The sequence below is a fragment of the Euprymna scolopes genome, chromosome 45 (genome assembly GCF_053919585.1).
Source record: "Euprymna scolopes isolate OS-2025 chromosome 45, ASM5391958v1, whole genome shotgun sequence".
Taxonomy (NCBI): Eukaryota; Metazoa; Mollusca; class Cephalopoda; order Sepiida; family Sepiolidae; genus Euprymna; species Euprymna scolopes.
The window spans coordinates 28,154,340-28,179,477 of record NC_136526.1 but is presented as its reverse complement, the minus strand read 5'-3'; the positions used below and the strand labels follow the sequence as shown (position 1 = coordinate 28,179,477).

Sequence of the window (25,138 nt, the reverse complement as noted above, 5' to 3'; positions counted from 1 at the left end):
ACATTGTTTAAAATTAGTATCTTTTGTTTCTGAAAAACAAGAAACCATATATAACATTATAATATACTGACAATAAAATAGTAAATTTATTTTAGAATTATCATAAAAAGATAGGTAAAAAATTTTGTAACAGGACTTATGCCCCACCCTATATGAATAAAACATAAAAAGAGAGTTTTTAAATAAAATAGTTTATTACTTATTTATGAACTAAATATGCTTCTTTTTTATCTAATAGAAACTTAGATACAATGATGTTGGTTTTGTAGAATTAGTTTTATTTGCTATATTAACAAACAATTTTGATATTTCTTTTTAATTTTGCTATTTATTTCCAATATTAAAAACAACAATTTTGATATTTCTTTTTAATTTTGCTATTTATTTCCAATATTAAAAACAACATCTCTGAATTTTGAGATGAGGATTGGTTGTTTGAACTACTATCTCAGGAGAATATCACTTTTACGATTGAACTGAATTGCTTTTGCTTGGTGTTGTAGGCAACAGACGATTCCTTTCTTGACATTATATGGATGGTGGGAGTTGAAGTTTAGGCACTGTCTAGTGAAAGTTGGTTTTCAGTATATAGATGACAAACCAGAGCTGTCATATCTGATATTGGAAATTGCAAACCAATCTTAATTTAAAAAAAACAATATTCCACAGATATTTCTTTTCTTTTTGGCAAATAATTTACTTGTAACTTTTTAAAAAATTATTTACAAATGATAAAATATATTGGCTGGGATATCTTTAATTTTAAAAAATTTAGCAAATAATCATATCAAATTCATTTTATAAGTGGATTTTATTTTTGGAAAATTTCTTTTATACTATATTTTGAAACTTAAAAATTATAACCATAAGTATATTTTCTATTTTACTGCAAATTAACATACTTGAACCCGCCTTTTCTGTTGATTGTTTAATCGTTTTTAATTAGAATGGGAACAAGGCTTCCTTATAAATGCCAGACATTTATTATGACATTCCATCTGAAAGTGATATTAAGGATTCTGACTAGTCTTCAGTAAAATTATTTGCATCAGTTTTTCACTTGAGTTTTCTCATGTGTTTTTATAATTACTTTATAAATGGTGTGGAGGGGGCGCTTGACATGTTATGTCCTACCTGTTAGGGCCGATGAGTGCCACTGGACCCCATCCACCTTCTAATCTCTCACATGCTGGATCCAAGCATCACATTCCGGCACACAACTTCAGCTGGTGGCTAAACCAAGAATAAAGTTATAAATTATACATACATGCTACGTCCTTTTACTTCTTGTTCCATGATCATGTTTTTTTTAATTTTCTTATCAGTTTATTCAAACAGGGGATTGGGTACCTTATTTGCTGCCAAATATTCACCTGCTATCTCATATATTTCAACTAAAAGATATTTTTAAGATTCTGAACATCCCTTTAAGTGCAATTGTTTGAATCTCTTGGTTCACTGCTAGATAGTTTTTCATTTTTTTTCTTCTATAATTATTAAAATGATAGAGATCTTCCTAAGATTCCAGTTTCTTTTCATGTCATCATCATAAGAACTTGATATTTTGTTATCTTTTCCTCTCAGCTTTGTTTAATCCAGCATCATTTGGGGACACTGACTTCTACTAAGGTTGCTTCTTTCTCCTTCTTGTCACATATCACTCTATCATGTCCAATAATTCTATTTTCTAGGTATGTAGCTATAGGAATTGCATAATCATAGTGCAGGAATCAGCAACTCATTTGATCCTGAGGACCGTTGTATTATTATTAAATAAACATAGTTAGAAAAACAAAAGAAAATCTAAAAGAAAAAAAACAAAAGAAAATCTAAAAATAAAAAAAACATCCAACAAAAATTATTTTTCCTCCAAGAAAATCGAAATTTGAAAGTGAAAAAAAACTCCAAATATAAATGGATGAAATTATGACGCATATCTTTGAAATAGTTATTGAAAATTGTACCAAAAACAGAACGCATACATATTCATACAAGTATAGCTAGTTGAGGCATGAAATAGAACGCTGACTAAAATAACATTGTTGCCTGGAAGATATCCTTGCTCAGTGTCAGTTGGTTGGTTAAATTGGCTCTCAGTTTGTGCTTTATTTTTTTTATATTTTATGTAAAAAATGGAGGTAATTGAGTTTTGAAATTGTTCTTTCAGATATAATATAAAGAATTCTGCTTCAGTGGAAGATAACAGCAAGCCTTTTGAATTGAAAAGCCTTGTCTTTCATATTGAAAATAGTCATTGGTAATCAAGTTTACAGGCTGGTCAAAATTCCTTCGTGGGTCGGATCCAACCTACAGGCCATAGGGTGTCGATCCTTGTCATAGTGGATGGTGTATGACTTTTATAATTCTTTTTTTTTATTCACATTATTAACAAGGCCTATTCTCACTTGGACGTAAGAGGTTACTATTTGAGACCATGCGCAGGAAAGATTAACAAGATGTTGGTTTATGTTACATTTAAACTTCTGCATATCAGTACAGCCAGGGAAGCAGGTAGCAGGAAAGGAATTCTAAAGTCTAGTTGTTCGAGGGAAGAAACTATTAGAGTAGAAGACTTTCCGGCATTTGGGGACCTCAACAGTGAAGGGGTGAAATTTTGTTGTTAAGCAGGTTTGTTAGGGATATGTATGTTGAGGTGACACAAGTACGAGTTCATCAGAACACATTCCATCAAAATATTTGTAAAACAAGCACAGAGAGGCAACATTGCGGTGATGGGACAGAGGTTGAAGCTTAGTTGATAAAGTGGAATCTATCAGACTGAAAGCTCTTTTTTGGGCCCTATGCAATAGAGAGAGGCTAGTGGTAGATGCATCAGCCCAGATGTGGCAACAATACTCCATGCATGGGCGAATACAGGATATTCTCAGGTGTAGTCTTCTAGCTCGATAGAGGGAACCCAGCTTCTTTGTGAGTTTTCATGTGTCTTTTTAAATGCGCATTCTCTGAGAATGCATATCCACAGACATTGCACGAATAAGGTTTTTCACGTGTGTGTGTATGCATGTGTATCTGTAACGAATATTTGCGTGAGAATGCAGATGCACAGATATGACAAGAAAAAGGTTTTTCTCCCGTGTGTTTACGAAAATGATCTTTTAAGGCGGAACTGCTTGAATACGATGATGCACATACCGTACAAAAATATGGTTTCTCACCTGTATGTGATCGCAGGTGTTTTTTTAACGACGAATCTTGTGAAAACGAAGCATTGCATATTTGACAGGAATAAGGTTTTTCTCCTGTGTGTGATCGAATGTGTTTTTTTAAGAGTGAAGACTCTGAAAATGCACGCCCGCATACATCACATGAATGAGATTTCTCACCAGTGTGTGTTCGAATGTGTCGTTTCAATGACGAATTATCTGAGAATGCACGTCCGCATGCACTACACGAATATGGTTTTTCCCCAGTGTGTTTACGCATGTGTTTCGCTAATGAAGAATCATGCGAGAATGCAGTTTCACATATCGAACATGAATATGGTTTCTCTCCTGTGTGTGTTCGAATATGGATTTTTAAATAAGCATCTTGCGAAAATGCTTCTCCACATACTTGACAACAATAAGGTTTTTCGCCAGTGTGTGTTCGCATGTGTTTTTTTAAGCGAAAATATTCAGAAAATGCCAACTCACACACTTGGCAAGAATAACGTTTTTCTCCGCTATGCGTTCGTCCATGTTTTTTTAACACAGCATTGCTTACAAATGATAAATCACATATTTCACAGGAGTATGGCTGCAGTTTGTCACGTGACTCCATTCTTATATTCTTAAATTGTAAAAATGAAGATCCACTTTTGTCTGATGATTACAGTTCCTCAGCAGTAAATTCGATTTTCTAATCTGTGAATATACAAGATATTTTTGAATAGAACCATTTTCAATTTGATACAGAAAACATTTCATTATGAATGATATAATTGAATGACATACATGTTTAATGTTTCATGACAAATGATATTCACCCTAAGTGAGCTGAACTAACTTCCTTTGAAGGATGAAGTGTCAAGGTAATATCAAACTTACAAGTACCCCTGCATACTCAGATGATGATGATGATAGGTTTTCTTACAGTTGTATGTAGCAATAAAGAAAATAATTATAAAATACTTGTTTAATGTTTTATGAAAATATAAAACATACTTATTTATGAAAATATAAAACATACTTGTTTAATGTTTTATGAATTAAGGTAAACTAAAATGTTGCATAAAATGTTGCATAAAATGCGCTGTACAAAGTATGTTGGGTTCTGGTCAATATTTTAGATAGAAAATATTCTAATTGATGCGTATAATAAAGTCAGTTTTCCTCTCTTCATTTATAGGACGACAAACACAGGTGCTACATAAAATTCAGATATTATCATAAGAGAAACGATATGATAATACTGATCCAATCCAGTGAATAAACAAGATATATTATTTAACAGAAATGTGATATCATGCAAATGCTAATTAACACTTAGTTGATGATTAAGATTTCTCAGTAGAGAATATTCATTTTTCCAATAACCATGCAATTGAACAAGATATTTCATTATCAAATAAATCTTAAAAAGAAACTCGGACATAAAATAATGTAGTAAACTTATAGATTATATCAATACATAAATTTGATTTTTTGTCATTCTTTTTCAAAATCTTTAATAGAGAGAGCAATTCTTCTGCGTTTATGTGTTTCTCACTGGTGACATTTATTTTTATAGTTAATATATCAATATATTGCAAAAAAATCATATATCAATATATTGCAAAAAAATCACATATCAATATATTGCAAAAAAATCATATATCAATATATTGCAAAAAAATCATATATCAATATATTGCAAAAAAATCATATATCAATATATTGCAAAAAATCATATATCAATGTATTGCAAAAAAATCATATATCAATATATTGCAAAAAAATCATATATCAATATATTGCAAAAAAATCACATATCAATATATCGCAAAAAAATCATATATCAATATATTGTAAAAAATCTTATATCAATATATTGCAAAAACATCACATATCAATATATTGCAAAAAAATCATATATCAATATATTGCAAAAAAATCATATATCAATATATTGCAAAAAAATCAAATATCAATATATTGCAAAAAAATCACATATCAATATATTGCAAAAAAATCATATATCTAGATATTGCAAAAAAATACTATATCAATATATTGCAAAAAAATACTATATCAATATATTGCAAAAAATACTATATCAATATATGGCAAAAAAATCATATATCCATATATTGACAAAAATCATATATCAATATATTGCAAAAAAATCATATATCAATATATTGCAAAAAAATCATATATCTAGATATTGCAAAAAAATCATATATCAAATATTGCAAAAAAATCATATATCAAGATATTGCAAAAAAATCATATATCAATATATTGCAAAAAAATCATATATCAATATATTGCAAAAAAAAATCATATATCAATATATTGCAAAAAAATAATATATCAATATATTGCAAAAAAATAATATATCAATATATTGCAAAAAAATCATATATCAATATATTGCAAAAAAATACTATATCAATATATTGCATAAGAATCATATATCAATATAGTGCAAAAAAATCATATATCAATATATTGAAAAAAAAATCATATATCAATATATTGCAAAAAAATCATATATCAATATATTGCAAAAAATTCATATATCAATATATTGCAAAAAAATCATATATCAATACATTGCAAAAAAAAATTCCTATCACAATATATTGCAAAATAAAATTCTATATCAATATACTGCAAAAAAAATCCTATATCAATATACTGCAAAAAAAATCCTATATCAATATATTGCAAAAAAAATCCTATATCCATATATTGCAAAAAAAAATCCTATATCAATATATTGCAAAAAAATCATATATCAATATATTGCAAAAATATTCTATATCGATATATTGCAAAAAAATCATATATCAATATATTGCAAAAAATCATATATCAATGTATTGCAAAAAAATCATATATCAATGTATTGAAAAAAAATCATATATCAATATAATGCAAAAAAATCATATATTAATATATTGCAAAAAAATCATATATCAATATATTGCAAAAAAATCATATATCAATATATTGCAAAAGAATCATATATCAATATAGTGCAAAAAAATCATATATCAATATATTGAAAAAAAAATCATATATCAATATATTACAAAAAAATCATATATCAATATATTGCAAAAAAATCATATCAATATATTGCAAAATAAAATCACATATCAATATATTGCAAAAAAATCATATCAATATATTGCAAAATAAAATCATATATAAATACATTGCAAAAAAATCATATATCAATATATTGTAAAAAAAATAATATATCAATATATTGCAAAAAAATAATATATCAATATATTGCAAAAAGATGATATATCAATATATTGCAAAAAAATCATATCAATATATTGCAAAAAAAAATCATATATCAATATATTGCAAAAAAATCATATATCAATATATTGTAAAAAAAATCATATAATAGTATATTGAAAAAAAATCATATATCAATATATTGCAAAAAGATGATATATCAATATATTGCAAAAAAATACTATATCAATATATTGCAAAAAAATTATATATCAATATATTGCAAAAGAATCATATCAATATATTGCAAAAAAATCATATCAATTTGTTGCAAAAAATCATATATCAATATATTGCAAAAATCATATATCAATATATTGCACAAGAATCATATATCAATATATTGCAAAAAAATCATATATCAATATATTGCAAAAAAATCACATATCAATATATTGCACAAGAATCATATATCAATATATTGCAAAAAAAATCAAATCAATATATTGCAAAAAAACATATATCAATATATTGCAAAAAAATCATATATCTAGATATTGCAAAAAAATCATATATCAATATATTGCAAAAAAATCATATATCAATATATTGCACAAGAATCATATATCAATATATTGCAAAAAAAATCATATATCAATATATTGAAAAAAAATCATATATCAATATATTGCAAAAAAATCATATATCAATATATTGCAAAAAAATCATATATCAATATATTGCAAAAAAATCATATATCAATATATTGCAAAAAAAATCCTATATCAATATACTGCAAAAAAAAAATTCTATATCAATATACTGCAAAAAAAAATCCTATATCAATATATTGCAAAAAAAAATCCTATATCAATATATTGCAAAAAAAATCCTATATCAATATATTGCAAAAAAAATCATATATCAATATATTGCAAAAATATTCTATATCGATATATTGCAAAAAAATCATATATCAATATATTGCAAAAAAATCATATATCAATGTATTGCAAAAAAATCATATATCAATGTATTGAAAAAAAATCATATATCAATATAATGCAAAAAAATCATATATCAATATAATGTAAAAAAATCATATATCAATGAATTGTAAAAAAAATCATATATCAATATATTGCAAAAAATCATATATCAATGTATTGCAAAAAAATGGCCATGAAAAGCTATGTAACTTATTCTGATAAGAGTCCAAATGGATATAAAAAAAATCTGAATATTACAAAAGCATCACTGCATTTTGGAGAAATCAATCCACCTTATCAGATTGTAAAATTGGAATTTGTCAAAAAAACGAAAAAAAAAAAAACCTTCAAATTTATTGCTATATTATTCATATATTAAAGATAAAAATCTTGTTTAAGAAATATGGGAGATGGTTTTACAAATCTAGACTATATCGACATAAGAAAAACACTGGAATATATGCAAACATTTGAAAATCATCATCAGATTCATTTAACAAACAATTTCCATGCTGCCATGTGTTGAACAGCTTTACTTCCAAAGTAACATATCACTGATTTCGTCTTTATCCCATGTCCATGTTTATTATTTCCTGCAATGTTTTACTTGGCCTTCTTCTGTTCTACATGTATTTATGATTCTGTTCTACATGTATTTATGATTCTGTTCTACAGGTATTTATGATGCTGTTCTACAGGTATTTATGATTCTGTTCTACAGGTATTTATGATTCTGTTCTACATGTATTTATGATTCTGTTCTACAGGTATTTATGATGCTGTTCTACATGTATTTATGATTCTGTTCTACATGTATTTATGATTCTGTTCTACATGTATTTATGATTCTGTTCTACAGGTATTTATGATTCTGTTCTACATGTATTTATGATTCTGTTCTACATGTATTTATGATTCTGTTGTACATGTATTTATGATTCTGTTCTACATGTATTTATGATTCTGCTCTACGGGTATTTATGATTCTGTTCTACAGGTATTTATGATTCTGTTCTACATGTATTTATGATTCTGTTCTACAGGTATTTATGATTCTGTTCTACATGTATTTATGATTCTGTTCTACATGTATTTATGATTCTGTTCTACATGTATTTATGATTCTGTTCTACATGTATTTATGATTCTGTTCTACAGGTATTTATGATTCTGTTCTACATGTATTTATGATTCTGTTCTACATGTATTTATGATTCTGTTCTACATGTATTTATGATTCTGTTCTACATGTATTTATGATTCTGTTCTACAGGTATTTATGATTCTGTTCTACATGTATTTATGATTCTGTTCTACATGTATTTATGATTCTGTTCTACATGTATTTATGATTCTGTTCTACATGTATTTATGATTCTGTTCTACAGGTATTTATGATTCTGTTCTACAGGTATTTATGATTCTGTTCTACATGTATTTATGTAATAACTTTAATTGTGTTGTGTTAGAATTAATGTTATACAGATGTTCATCTTCTGTTTGAATTCAGACTGTCATTAATTCTCACGTTTGAAATTCAACAGAAATTACCAATTTATCTAAACTCTGTGACCTTACATCCATTTTTATTGCTTCCTACAGTTTAGTAAATCCTAACGGAGTTCAGCAAGTCAAGCTGATACATTATGATTGCAGATGTTTCAATAGTATACAACCATGCATCTTCTTTTATAAACCATGCATCTTCTTTTATAAACCATGCATCTTCTTTTATAAACCATGCATCTTCTTTTATAAACCTGCATCTTCTTTTATAAACCATGCATCTTCTTTTATAAACCATGCATCTTCTTTTATAAACCTGTCATTAATGCTTGTGCTGCTGAACTTGTTGGTGCTAGATTGTATTTTAAAATTTTAATTCTGACAGAACAAAAACAGAAAACTAAAATGTATGAAAAAGAGAGGGAATTGAAGGCAAACTAATAAAAAATAGACTGATTTTCAGCTATCTGCATGACCCTGTCCCCAGCTGAGTCTAGCCCAACAACAGAGTCTCACATCTATTTGGGTTGGTTGTTAGTAGGCCCAAAGAAAAAATTGCCCTTAAAGTCAGAATTCACATAATTTTCAATATTCACTTTCAGGTTCATCCCTCCTTTTAGGGCATGTTCAACCCTCCATATCAAACAATATAAGTCCCCTATTCTACACATATCTCAGTATAATGTCGCAATTTAATTTTCTTCTGAGGTCACCAGATTTAATCATCATGAGTACAAAAATGATTAAGTTCAGAAACGCCACATTTTGTAGATTCCAGCTGCTTAACAAAAAAAATCAAAATGCCAATCATAACATAATATGATTCCAATCATTTTTATGCACATTAGATGCATAAAAGCAAGGTGTTTCAAGAACTGGGGAGCTGTGCACATATATTTTCAATTCAACGAAAGGAAAAAGGAAAAAGGACTAAGAAGAAAACTGCACTTGTTCATTTCTAAAAAAAACTACAATGAAAAAAAGTGAAGATTCTTGTCAGTTTCCATCGGTAAAGTTTCTTCACCAGTAGTAATCAGTTATTGAACTCTCTCCAGATGCTGAATAGTTAGATATAATTACATAATTAGATATATATTTCATAATTAGATATAATTACATAATTAGATATATATTTAATAATTAGATATATATTTCATAATTTGATATATATTTCATAATTAGATATAATTACATAATTTGATATATATTTCATAATTAGATATAATTACATAATTAGATATATATTTCATAATTAGATATATATTTCATAATTACATATAATTACATAATTAGATATATATTTCATAATTAGATATATATTTCATAATTACATATAATTACATAATTAGATATATATTTCATAATTAGATATATATTTCATAATTAGATATAATTACATAATTAGATATATATTTCATAATTAGATATATATTTCATAATTACATATAATTACATAATTACATATATATTTCATAATTTGATATATATTTCATAATTAGATATAATTACATAATTAGATATATATTTCATAATTAGATATATATTTCATAATTACATATAATTACATAATTAGATATATATTTCATAATTTGATATATATTTCATAATTAGATATAATTACATAATTAGATATATATTTCATAATTAGATATAATTACATAATTAGATATATATTTCATAATTACATATAATTACATAATTAGATATATATTTCATAATTTGATATATATTTCATAATTAGATATAATTACATAATTTGATATATATTTCATAATTAGATATAATTACATAATTAGATATATATTTCATAATTAGATATATATTTCATAATTACATATAATTACATAATTAGATATAATTACATAATTAGATATATATTTCATAATTTGATATATATTTCATAATTAGATATAATTACATAATTAGATATATATTTCATAATTAGATATATATTTCATAATTACATATAATTACATAATTAGATATATATTTAATAATTAGATATATATTTCATAATTTGATATATATTTCATAATTAGATATAATTACATAATTTGATATATATTTCATAATTAGATATAATTACATAATTAGATATATATTTCATAATTAGATATATATTTCATAATTACATATAATTACATAATTAGATATAATTACATAATTAGATATATATTTCATAATTTGATATATATTTCATAATTAGATATAATTACATAATTAGATATATATTTCATAATTAGATATATATTTCATAATTACATATAATTACATAATTAGATATATATTTCATAATTTGATATATATTTCATAATTAGATATAATTACATAATTTGATATATATTTCATAATTAGATATAATTACATAATTAGATATATATTTCATAATTAGATATATATTTCATAATTACATATAATTACATAATTAGATATATATTTAATAATTAGATATATATTTCATAATTACATATAATTACATAATTAGATATATATTTCATAATTAGATATATATTTCATAATTAGATATATATTTCATAATTAGATATATATTTCATAATTACATATAATTACATAATTAGATATATATTTCATAATTAGATATATATTTCATAATTACATATAATTACATAATTAGATATAATTACATAATTAGATATATATTTCATAATTTGATATATATTTCATAATTAGATATATATTTCATAATTTGATATATATTTCATAATTAGATATAATTACATAATTAGATATATATTTCATAATTAGATATAATTACATAATTAGATATATATTTCATAATTACATATAATTACATAATTAGATATATATTTCATAATTTGATATATATTTCATAATTAGATATAATTACATAATTTGATATATATTTAATAATTAGATATAATTACATAATTAGATATATATTTCATAATTAGATATATATTTCATAATTACATATAATTACATAATTAGATATAATTACATAATTAGATATATATTTCATAATTTGATATATATTTCATAATTAGATATAATTACATAATTAGATATAATTACATAGTTAGATATATATTTCATAATTTGATATATATTTCATAATTACATATAATTACATAATTAGATATAATTACATAATTAGATATATATTTCATAATTTGATATATATTTCATAATTAGATATAATTACATAATTAGATATATATTTCATAATTAGATATATATTTCATAATTACATATAATTACATAATTAGATATAATTACATAATTAGATATATATTTCATCATTTGATATATATTTCATAATTACATATAATTACATAATTAGATATATATTTCATAATTAGATATAATTACATAATTAGATATATATTTCATAATTAGATATATATTTCATAATTACATATAATTACGTAATTAGATATATATTTCATAATTAGATATATATTTCATAATTACATATAATTACATAATTAGATATATATTTCATAATTAGATATATATTTCATAATTACATATAATTACATAATTAGATATAATTACATAATTAGATATATATTTCATAATTTGATATATATTTCATAATTAGATATAATTACATAATTAGATATATATTTCATAATTAGATATATATTTCATAATTACATATAATTACATAATTAGATATATATTTCATAATAAGATATATATTTCATAATTACATATAATTACATAATTAGATATATATTTCATAATTAGATATATATTTCATAATTAGATATAATTACATAATTAGATATATATTTCATAATTAGATATATATTTCATAATTACATATAATTACATAATTAGATATATATTTCATAATTTGATATATATTTCATAATTAGATATAATTACATAATTAGATATATATTTCATAATTAGATATAATTACATAATTAGATATATATTTCATAATTTGATATATATTTCATAATTAGATATAATTACATAATTTGATATATATTTAATAATTAGATATAATTACATAATTAGATATATATTTCATAATTAGATATATATTTCATAATTACATATAATTACATAATTAGATATAATTACATAATTAGATATATATTTCATAATTTGATATATATTTCATAATTAGATATAATTACATAATTAGATATAATTACATAGTTAGATATATATTTCATAATTTGATATATATTTCATAATTACATATAATTACATAATTAGATATAATTACATAATTAGATATATATTTCATAATTTGATATATATTTCATAATTAGATATAATTACATAATTAGATATATATTTCATAATTAGATATATATTTCATAATTACATATAATTACATAATAAGATATAATTACATAATTAGATATATATTTCATAATTTGATATATATTTCATAATTACATATAATTACATAATTAGATATATATTTCATAATTAGATATAATTACATAATTAGATATATATTTCATAATTAGATATATATTTCATAATTACATATAATTACGTAATTAGATATATATTTCATAATTAGATATATATTTCATAATTACATATAATTACATAATTAGATATATATTTCATAATTAGATATATATTTCATAATTACATATAATTACATAATTAGATATAATTACATAATTAGATATATATTTCATAATTTGATATATATTTCATAATTAGATATAATTACATAATTAGATATATATTTCATAATTAGATATATATTTCATAATTACATATAATTACATAATTAGATATATATTTCATAATAAGATATATATTTCATAATTACATATAATTACATAATTAGATATATATTTCATAATTAGATATATATTTCATAATTAGATATAATTACATAATTAGATATATATTTCATAATTAGATATATATTTCATAATTACATATAATTACATAATTAGATATATATTTCATAAAAGGCAAGGCTGCTATGCGCCGAGTCATTGGATTATTTTCATATTATTTACAATGGATATCTAAATTCTCAGAGAAATTAAAACCTTGTTAACAATGACTCTTTCCCCATCAACACAGAATCTAAGAAGGCCTTCAATAACATCAAAGACGAAATTGGAAAGACTCTGCTCCAATAAATGAAGAGCTTCCCCTAATGGTTGAAACTGATGTCTCAAATACCACTATAACGGCCACTCTCAATCAAGTTGGTTGACCAGTTGCCTTTTATTCAAAGTCTCTTATGCTGAATGCAAACATGTTTCCGTCAAAAAAGAAGCATATGCTATTGTGGAAGCAATCAAAAAGTGGTCACACTACCTATCTGCCAGGCGTTTCATAATAGTTGCTGACCAAGAAGCAGTGAACTACATGTTCAATTCAAAAAGACCCGGAAAAATTAAAAACAATAAAATTCAAAGGTGGAGAATAGAATTGGGATGCTACGATTATGATATCATGTATCGGCCAGGAAGACATAACATTTCTGCTGACGCACTCTCACGAGCTTATTGTGGAGCCATCAACAACAAAGCTAAATTATCATATATCCATATGTCTCTCTGCCACCCGGGAATCACATGAATGGCACATTTTGTGAAAGTTCGAAATCTTCCTTATTCAATAGAAGAAATCAAGAAAGCGTATGCCGAATGCCCCATATGTGCACAATGGAAACCAAGGTTCCACTCTCCAAACTCAACCCCTCTTATCAAAGCTACTCAGCCAACGGAAAGACTCAACATAGATTTCAAATGAGCGCTTCCATCTACATCTAAGAACCGGTACCTACTAGTAGTAGTGGACGAGTACTCACGTTTTCCATTTGCTTTTGCTTGTGCAAATATAACTAGTAATGTAGGAATCGAATGTTTATTCCAAATTTTCACAATGTTTGGGACACCCTCATACATCCACTCTGATCGAGGAACTTCATTTGTATCCAAAGACCTACGGGAGTATCTCACAAGTTTAGGCATAGCAACTAGCCGGACTACTCCTTACAACCCTCAAGGAAATGGATAATATGAGCGATACAATGGCATTATATGGAAAACTATATCCAAGTTATTGGCTTCTAGTAACCTCAAAGAGTCACAGTTGGAGACTATACTTCCCAAAGTATTACATTCTATCAGATCACTACTGTGTACTGCAACTAATGCTACTCCTCATGAGAAAATATTTTCCTACCAACGGAAGTCACTTAGTGGTCATTCTCTACCCTCTGGGCTTACTGTACCAGGACCTGTATTATTGTGTCATCATGTTCGGCATAGTAAATATGAACCCTTGGTCGATGAGGTACAACTTTTAGAAGCAAACCCTCAGTACGCCTACATGCAGTTTAATGATGGAGAGATTACGGTCTCTCTACATGACCTAGCTCCCATTGGAAACTTGACTCTATCTAAAAATCTGACCCCTTAGTTCATCGAGAAGTCGAACAATCCTTGTGCTGAGAATAACTTAGCTAATCCAACTTCTACCGAAGAACAAAATACAACACCTGAGATATCTTCTCCAATGCCCATTGATGCTGATGCTGATTTTTCTGTTTCTGAACCTAAACCTTCCCCCATGGTACCTATGGACCCAGAGGAAATATCACCCCGTCCTAAATCTGAATGCCCAGGGACCCTAAGACAAACCTTATGCAAACGTCGAAAATCATCACATTATCAATGACTGTGACAAATTAAATTTAATTAATACTATAACTTTAATTCTTTTGAGAAGGGGAGAATGTCGTAATATTAATTAAAACTCTCATATTTTGTGTTATCTCCCCTTGCTGTGTACTCTCTAGTATTTTCTATTCGTTCATTAAAGTATTTATTCGATGTAAATGTGTCTTTTGTTCTCACTTTACAACAATTACACAAAAGGGTTTCCTTCTGCAATGAAACTATGGTCCAACTACACTGCAATAGCGAAATTCGAAATTTTAATATTGAATTTCAAGGCAAACCAATGGTCTCTTCTTAATTGTCATGTTACAGCAATGAATATATCCAAAAATGACGAAAAACGATAAGGCTGAAAAAATTCACCAAGAAAACATTTAGACAAAAATAAAATGTTTGCCTAAGAAAACAACTGAGAATCCTTAAAGGGATGTAAATATTGCCAATTTTTTAAAAATAAATTCTGCATTTATAAACATAAAAATAAACTATTTGCCTTGTTTTTAGCATAATTGAGTTAATTCCCTTGTTATTATGTTACATGTTTTGAAAAGAATATGGCGAGTTTTTTTTACGATAAAGATTAAAAACGTGTGCTTTTTTTTTTAAAACTAATGCGTTAATATTTAAGTACTTGGATCAGTGGGAGTTGCCCCTCTCCCCTTGTTCAATGTTTTATAATGTAAACTCTCAAATATAAACGTGAATAAACGAGACTTGGTCAGTCAGCCATGTTGGTCTGAACGATGATATGCTTGTCCTGTTGTTATTACTAGAAACGAAATAAAACATGGTGTCAGAATGTGGGATTTACAAACAAATGTGAGCAAAATACGGGGAAAGACTTACACTAAATACCGAGCCTCAGAGCCGTTAAAAAAAAAAGAAGTGAAATTCCATAAGAACACCCCAGAATGAATAGCCACGTGAGCCCACCAGAACCCTTTCCGTTCAACCAACCCAAGTTATGGGAAAAATGGATATGATGGTTCAACCGTTACTGGACAGTGTCCAGCCTTGACGAAAAACCGAGTCCTTGTCAGGTGGACACCTTAATATATTGTATGGGCAATAAAGTCAAAGACATTTTCGCCACATTCAAACTTGCACCCGAGGAAGCCCAGAACAAATATAGTGGTAGCAAAGTTCAATGACCATTTCAAAGGCAACACGAACATAATTTATGAACAGGCCAGATTCAACTGAAGGTGTCAAGAGGAAGTCCATTGATTCATTCATCAATAATCTCCATACACTAGCTAAAAACTACAATTTCCAAGACCTGCACGAGAAATTAATTCATTACAGAATTGTAGTTGGGTGCACAGATCCTAAGCTATCACTAAGTCTGCAAATTATTCCAGACTTCACCTTGGACGGGGCCATAAGACGCGCATGACAGAGTGAAACAATAAAATAACAACAGCATCTCCTGCGGTCTCCAGAAAACATCATTGGTGAAGATCCGGCTGACAATAATATTGCAGTCCACTACGTTAGTGACAACAGAATTCGCAGAGAAGGTCAGGGTAAACACATGACAAGACCCAGGTGAGAATTGCACTATGAGAATCGACAAAAAATGAACGCATGCAGCAGCATAGACCAGAGGCTAAGTGCCATCGCTGTGGTAACAAAACACAACATCAGAGGCGCACGTGTCCTGCCATTTCAGCCACCTGCCACAATTGTGGTAGGATTGGCAACTATGCTCAGTGCTGCCGCATGAGAAGGCTGCATGAAATTAAATCTAGCTTGGATGACTGTGAAAGTGATCAGAATGCATACCTTGGTGTTCTGACGATATCAGAGATCAGCATGAGTAAACCTTGGTGAACCAATATCGCCATCAATGGAGTACCACTTAAATTCAAGCTGGACTTTGGGGTGGATGTGGCTGCGATTTTAGAGCACATATACAAGTTAAGGAGAGACCTAACAGATCTCTGGGATACCCACAAAATTCTTCATGGTTCAAGATGTATTCCACTCAAAGTGACTGGAGTGGTCACTGCAACTGTCTCGCATGAAGAGCATTCAACAGAACAGTGGATATCTATTATCCCCAATCTCGAAGAGCCATTGTTAGGAAGGCCAACCATCGAAGCACTTAAGCTCGTAACTATCCACCCAAACCTGCATACTATCAACAGCCAGAAACGACCATTTGACTCAAAAAAAGAAATGCCAGACCTATTCACAAACCTAGGCACATTTGGGATACAATGGACTATATTCTTACATCCGAATGCAAGTCCATACTCAGTATCCACTCCACGACACATATCACTACCCTTGGAGAAAACACAAGCAGAGCTCCAGAGAATGGAAAATTGGGGGTCATAAGCAATATTGTCACACCCATCGAATGGTGTTCCCCCATGGTGGTAGTACCAAAAGGAAACAGAACGATTAGGATATGCGTAGATCTCACAAAGCTCAATAAGTGCATAAAACGTGAACTCCACATGCTCCCCATGGTTGACCACCTTTTGGCTCAGTTGGTGGAAGTAAAAATCATAAGCAAATTGGACACCAACAGCAGATTCGTCAGAATCCCATTCGTTGACGACCTTTATAATTCCACTTGGACGATACCAATTCAACTGCCTCCCATTTGGTATTTTGTCAGCGAGTGAGATCTACCAGAGGCACATGTCACAAGTACTAGAGACCGAAATTGGAGCCATATGCATGCAAGATGACGTTTTAGTATATGAAAAAAAATCAACAAGAACATGATGCCCGGCTGAAAAGCACACTAGAAAAAATTCAGGCTGCTGGTATTACGCTCAATTCCGAAAAATGTGAAATATCCAAGTCATCAGTAAAATTTCTTGAACATATACTCAGTACTGACGGCCTGCGACCAGATCCGGAAAGGCTCGCTGGTGTCTCCAAATTCCGAACACCAATGAACATGATGGAAACCCACCATCATTCCAAACCTAGCAGACATGACTAAATCATTAAGGGATTTATTGAGTCAGAAATACTCATTTGTTTGGGACAATGCACAACAGGATGCATTCAGCTCCATCAAGAAAGCATTGTGTTCAGCACCTGTGCTATGCCTGTACAACCCATCAAATTAGACTGGTTTCTAGCGATGCTTCATCTAACGGGCTGGGAGCAGTATTATTGCAATGACAGGATGAGACAAAATTACACCCCATCGCCTATGCTTCACGAGCCATGTCAGAAACTGAAACTCGTTATGCTCAAATAGAAAAGGGGGCCCTCGCAATTACATGGGCTTGTGAATGCTTTTCAGACTGTCTTGTTGGTCTACATTCACAGTGGAGACAGATCACAAAACACTGGTGCCACTACTAGATACCAAGGACCTCAGTGAACTTCCAGCAAGGATACAGAGGTTTTGAACACATTTAATGAGGAATGCATACACAATTCACTATGTCCCTGGTAAGGAACTATATACAGATGATGCTCTGTCAAGAGCGGTATCTGGCAATGGAGCCACCAAACAAGATAAGGACCTAGAAGAGTTATCAACAGCGTTCGTCCACACCATGATAGAAACTTTACCTGCCACAGAAAAACGTCTGAAAGAGTTGGAAGAAGCCACTAAAACTGATGAAATCAGCAACTACATCTTACAATATGTAAGAAACGGCTGGCCATCAAAAGATCATGTCCCAGCATCAATTAAACCCTATAAGGCCTACCGCGGCAGCATCATATGCGAGAATGGATTACTGATGTATGGCACACGGATCATAATCCCATCACTACTGAGACCGACTATCATCACCAAAATCCACTCTGGTCATCAGGGAATTACCAGGTGCAAACAAAGAGCTCGCCAATCTATATAGTGGCCAAGACTATCTGACCAAATCAAAAGGACTGTGGAAAACTGCCCAAGATCCAAGATGCGCCGAGCTAAGACACCAACCGCCTGAACCCCTCATAACAACTGAGCTTCCAACAAGACCATGGCACACTCTAATCTTTGATCTGTTTAAGTTGAAAGGCAGCAGCTATGTCATAGTTGTCGACTACTTCTCTCAATATGCAGAGATCGCCATGCTTACATCAATGACTTCCAGTGCAATAATACAGAGCAAAGCTATTTATGCCAAACATGGAGGACCTATCATCCTTAGAACAGACCCAGGAAGCCAATACACTTCAAAAGACATTGCCAAGTTTGTAAACGATTGGGGATTTCAGCATGTTATAAACAGCCCTTGCTATTCCCAAAGCAATGGAGCTGCAGAAGCCTGTGTAAAAACAATGAAAAGAATGCTAAAAAAAGCAAAAAACTCATATCTTTCTTTGCTTGCACACAGAGAAACACCAATGGACTGTGGGTTTAGTCCCAGTGAACTGTAAATGGGCCGACGCCTCAGGACAAACGTCTCGACTCACCCGGTAAATACACCACGTTCCTACAGACCAAAGAAGATGGGACAATAATCCGACGCAATTGACGACACATCGTACCCAAACCACCAGAAATAGTCGAGACTCACACATCGGAGTCCCATGAAGACAGTCATCTACCAAGGGAAGAAACAGTCAGAACAGCATGCCCCTACCTCACCTCTCAAGAGTATACAACAACCAGATCTGGACGTCAGTCAGGACCACCTATCAAACTAGACCTATAATATATATATATATATATATATATATATATATATATATATATATATATATATATATATATAAATGAACTCTTTTTTAAATTAGATATTATATCAAGAGAGAGAGGGAGAGAGAATGTGTGTGTATGTGTGTGAGAGAGAGATCATATAGCTTGAATACTGAAGGACATCAAACATTATTATCATAAATAAAAAAGGGAGATGTTATGTCCCTCGGATCGGTAGGAGTTGTCCCCCTTTGTTCAATGTTTTAAACTCTCGGACATAAACGTGAATAAACGAGACTTGGTCAGTCGGCCATGTTGGTTTGAACAATGATATCCTTGTCCTGTTATTAATAGAAACGTAACAAAACATAAGTGGATATCATTGCTTTTCATTGAAATTGACATTTTTAATCGATTTTTCGTGTTTCGCTATTATGGCGTAGTTGCACCGAAACAATTGAGAAAATCGTAAAATAAAGTAATTCAAATAAGATTATATTTACCTTATCCAATCTACTTTCTTATCTGCGTTACAGAAATAAGAATAGCAAAAACAATTATGATAAAAATAGCAAAGTTCTTAATGCTCGAATGTATTTGGTTTCTCGTCAAAATTCAAAATGGTGACCAGAAAAGCAGCCCCGCAGAAAATAAAAAAGATATGGAAAATAAATGTGTTAATCTCTTTAAGATTAAAGTTTTTATTATTTTAATTTTAATTCTTTCAATATTTTAATAAGGAACATGGAAGTGTATTATCGATTAAATTGAATTAAAGCAGACAACAAGAAACGCCATCTTGAATTGGCCGAGACTCATAATTTTTCTCCTCCTCCTCATTTTCATTTAAAACTTCTTTAAGCAATTTTGGAGTTTGTATTACTGTACACATAGAGTCGAAAAAGTTGTCAAAAAACAAATATTTATATAATGAATAATAAATAATAATAAATGTTATCAAAGGTAAGATAAGTTACTTTTCTACCAAACTGGATATATTTTTCGTGTTTTTATTCAATGTAACGTGTTTATTCAGCTCGAAAACTATACAGTTTTTACCGATGTATTGGAAAATTCAAGATGGCGTCTGATTCTCTTTTTAACACGGTAAGTTTGGGAAAAGGTGTTATAAATAAAAAACCGGATAAAATACTGCTAAAAACTCGCTCAATATATGTTACCGTGACATAGGTGGACATATAGTCGGCGGGTTTTTAATAGTATTTTGTATAGTTTTTCATTTATAACACCTTTTCCCAAACTTACCGTGTTAAAGAGAGAATCAGACGCCATCTTGAATTTTCCAATACATCGGTAAACACTGTATGTTTTTCCAGCTGAATAAACATGTTACATTGAATAAAAACACAAAAAATATATCCAGTTTGGCAGAAAAGTAACTTATCTTGCCTTTGATAACATTTATTTGTTATATATTTGTTTTTTGACAACTTTTTCGACTCTATGTGTACAGTAATACAAACCCCAATTTTGTTTTCCAAAAACAAATTATTTGAAAATATGGCTATTTAATAATATAGACAACATATCAAAAAAATAAAAATAAAAATTTAAGGCACCAGTGCGGAGTGCGCACTTAATAACTTTTTTGGTTTCTAATTCTATCGATCCTGTAGTTATCTCACTGCTGATGCAATTCTCTATCTATATAAGAGCCAGGTACGTCGAAGGATGGAGTACTGTTGCCACATCTGGACAGGAGCTGCTAGAAAGGACTTGTCCTGCCTTGACAGAGTTCAAAATAGACTTCGTAGTCTCGTAGATGTCTTCTCTGCAACCTCTTTCTCACAGAAGAGATGTTGCGAGTTTGTCTTTGCTTTATGGTTATTTTCGTGGCAAGTGTTCGCTTGAGCTTTAATCTATGGTCCCCTCTCGCCAAACTTTCAGAAGAACCTAACTGAAAACACTATCAATAATCCCCTCCCCCATTCTTTATCGGTTCCTAAACCTAATTTTAGATTCCATGAACAAAGCTTCTTAGAACTGCACGCCTGTGGAATTGTCTTCCGTTTTCCCGCTTTCCAGGTGACTACAATACGGTTGTCTTCAAGTCCAACGTAAACAAGTTCTTGATGAGCCGTTCCACTTAAGTTAAATTTACCGAATTTCCATTACTAACGATTACTATATTGTCCAATTGATTACTGTACACTCTTAACCCTTATCCTCGAGTGGTCTCTGGGCGTTGATAAGTGGTTATGCCTATGTAAAAAAAAAAAAAAAAGAGTGCATAGCAGGAGCAGACAAATGCAATTTCAGGACCGATTTGAAAATAAATGCAAGTGTTTTTTAATGCGTTATTTTTTATTATTTTTTTGAGAAAGTTTTTTTTTTTAATAAATCTAAGAAACTTATAACAAGTTAGAAAAGCATTTCATCCACGGCATGCAAATTGTTAAAATGTTTTTACTATAAGCTTTAAAAATAGATGTACAAGATTCAATTTGAAATTTATTTATCTTTTTTTTTAAAAAGTCCAACAGAATGTACATTACATAAAATAAATCCAAGGTAATTTTTTGATTCAATTAAAATTAAATTTTTATACCTTACTTTGTAAAATTTATAAAAGCGCACTTTGAAGATAAATAAATTTTAAATTGAATCTTGTACATTTATTTTTAAAGCCTATAGTAAAAAAAATTTGTTTAACAATTTTCATGCCTTGGATGAGATGCTTTTCTAACTTGTATCTTATCTTTTTAAGATTATATTTTAAAACTCTCCTTCTCTCTATTTCAGTTTGTATTTCTCCTCACACTACAACTCATTTTTACAACCATCTCTTTGTATTATTACAGGTCTGAATATTCTCTCTGTTTCAGTTTGTATTTCTCCTCACACCACAACTCATTTTTTCAACCCCCTCTTTGTAATATAGGTCTGAATAATAAGAAAATCTGAATTTTTTTTTAACAAAAACTTAAAAATAACTTTTTTAGATTAAATTTTTTAAAACTTCTTTCAGAACAGAAAATCTTTAAAATGTAATAAGGAACATATTTCATACAGGTTTTATTAACAAATATTCAGTACATAATGAGAAAAATAGAGATGAAAATTTCAAAAGGACTGTATAACTGGTTACGATCAATAGTAGTCCTCGCCAGCAAAAGTCTTTGTTATTGTTATTCTATTATTATTTAAAACATGTGTCATGCTCTTTCGCACGAGGACTAATAACACAAAGTTTAAAAAAATAGAATTGTTTTTTTTTTTATAAAAAAAGCATGAAACAAAGTTTTTGTAACATGTCTAGAGTTAAAATAAATATAAGAGACTTATATTAACACAAAACTGATTTTTTTTAAACAAAATATATATATATATATATATATATATATTTTTTTTTTTTTTTTTTCATTTTATTCAAAATCCATGTGAATTTTGAGAAAACTATTTTTTTTTTTTCAAACAATTAAATATTCATAACTTTTTTTTTTTTTTTTTTTGTAATTATGAACTTTTTTTCGATTCGGTCCTAAAATTACATTTGTCTGGCCCTGCTATGGACTCTTCCAATGAAAAACTGAAAAACAAAAAAACATATGCGGTTGGGGGTGTTTATTTCAGAAGACATTCTTAACATGGGGAGGTTGGGTGTGTTTATTCTGGAAGCCATTCTTAACATGGGGAGGTTTAGGGTGTTTATTGAGGAAGCCGTTCTTAACATGAGGAGGATAGGGGTGTTTATTCTGAAAGCTATTCTTAACATGTGGAGGTTATGGATGTTTTTATTTTGTTTTGTTTTTTTATTCAATTTTCACCCCAAACAAAGCACAGTGCCACTTTGAAGTAGAGAGTTACTATTGGGGACATAAGCTGCAGGGATATTATGAAGGGAGATGAGCAGCAAGATGTCTGTTCACATTATAATTGAACTTCTGAATCCAGGAAGGGAGTTCCAAAGTCTAGCAGTTATGGGGAAGAAACTATTGGAGTAGAAGGCTTTCTTACACCTAGGGATCTCTACTGTGTAGGGGTGGGATTTAGCTGCTTGTCAGGTTTGTCGGGGGTATTTACATCGAGGGGGTACAAGTGCTTGTAGTTCGTCAGAGCATTCACCATTAAAATACTTGTAGAACAAGCAGAGGGATGCAACATTTCGTCGATGGGACAGAGGCTGAAGCTTAGATGACAGCTCAGGACCTATCAGGTTGGTGACTCTCTTTTGAATCCTGTCCAGGAGTGAGAGACTAGTAGCAGATGCATCAGCCCAAATGTGACAACAGTACTCCATACATGGGTGAATAGTAGCCTTATAGAAGTACAGCATACTTTCAGGCGTAAGTAGCTTTCTAGCACAGTATAGAGAGCCCACCTTCTTCTTAGCAGCCTTCGCAATGCTCTCAATGTATCTGTTCCAACTCATGTCCCCTGTGAATGTTAGGCCAAGGAGTTTAAAAGAAGTACTTTCAGGTAATCTGTTTTTGGCCATTGGTATTGGTGGTAGAGAAGGTTTCTTATCATTTTTGAAGGATAAAAGCTAAGTCTTGGCAGCATTGAATGAGACCATTCATTTTTGTCACCATTCTACTACAGATTGGAGGTCATCCTCTAGTGTTTCTGCCATTTCTTTAGATATGTGTTTATTTGTTTTCGCCTTGTACCTGTTATAGAGTGTGGTGTCATCAGCAAATATACTCATCTCAGAGACAATTTTATCATTTATGAATATTAGGAATAATAAAGATCCAAGGATAAAGCCCCTGAAGTACTCCCGCATTTATATCATATTGTTTAGATGTACGACCGTCAACGACAACCTGGACTCTTCTCTTATGTAAGAAGGATTTAATTATGTTATGTATTCTCCCACTGATACCATATGATCTGATTTGCCTGAGAAGACCATCATGCGATACCCTGTCAAAAGCCTTAGATATATCTAGGGCTACCGCTCTCCCAAAGCTGTTGGGGATGTTTATCCTCAAAGCCGTT

At 29.1% G+C, this 25,138-nt stretch overlaps 1 protein-coding gene across 1 annotated transcript; it reads right to left on the bottom strand.

The window, feature by feature from the left end:
* Nucleotides 1–175: 175 nt before the first annotated feature.
* On the bottom strand, nucleotides 176–20,812 carry LOC145269309 (uncharacterized). The gene is made up of 2 exons (XM_080125010.1): nucleotides 20,680–20,812; nucleotides 176–3,863 (listed from the first exon to the last, which is right to left on the bottom strand). Exon 2 carries the CDS (start codon nucleotides 3,778–3,780, stop codon nucleotides 2,899–2,901), a length of 882 nt encoding a protein of 293 aa, XP_079981136.1. The 5' UTR covers nucleotides 3,781–3,863; nucleotides 20,680–20,812; the 3' UTR covers nucleotides 176–2,898.
* Between the last annotated feature and the right edge of the window lie 4,326 nt (nucleotides 20,813–25,138).

What these genes read in the sequence shown, in the direction of transcription:
- LOC145269309 (XM_080125010.1), bottom strand. Translation starts at nt 3,780, where the DNA reads ATGGAGTCACGTGACAAACTGCAGCCATACTCCTGTGAAATATGTGAT.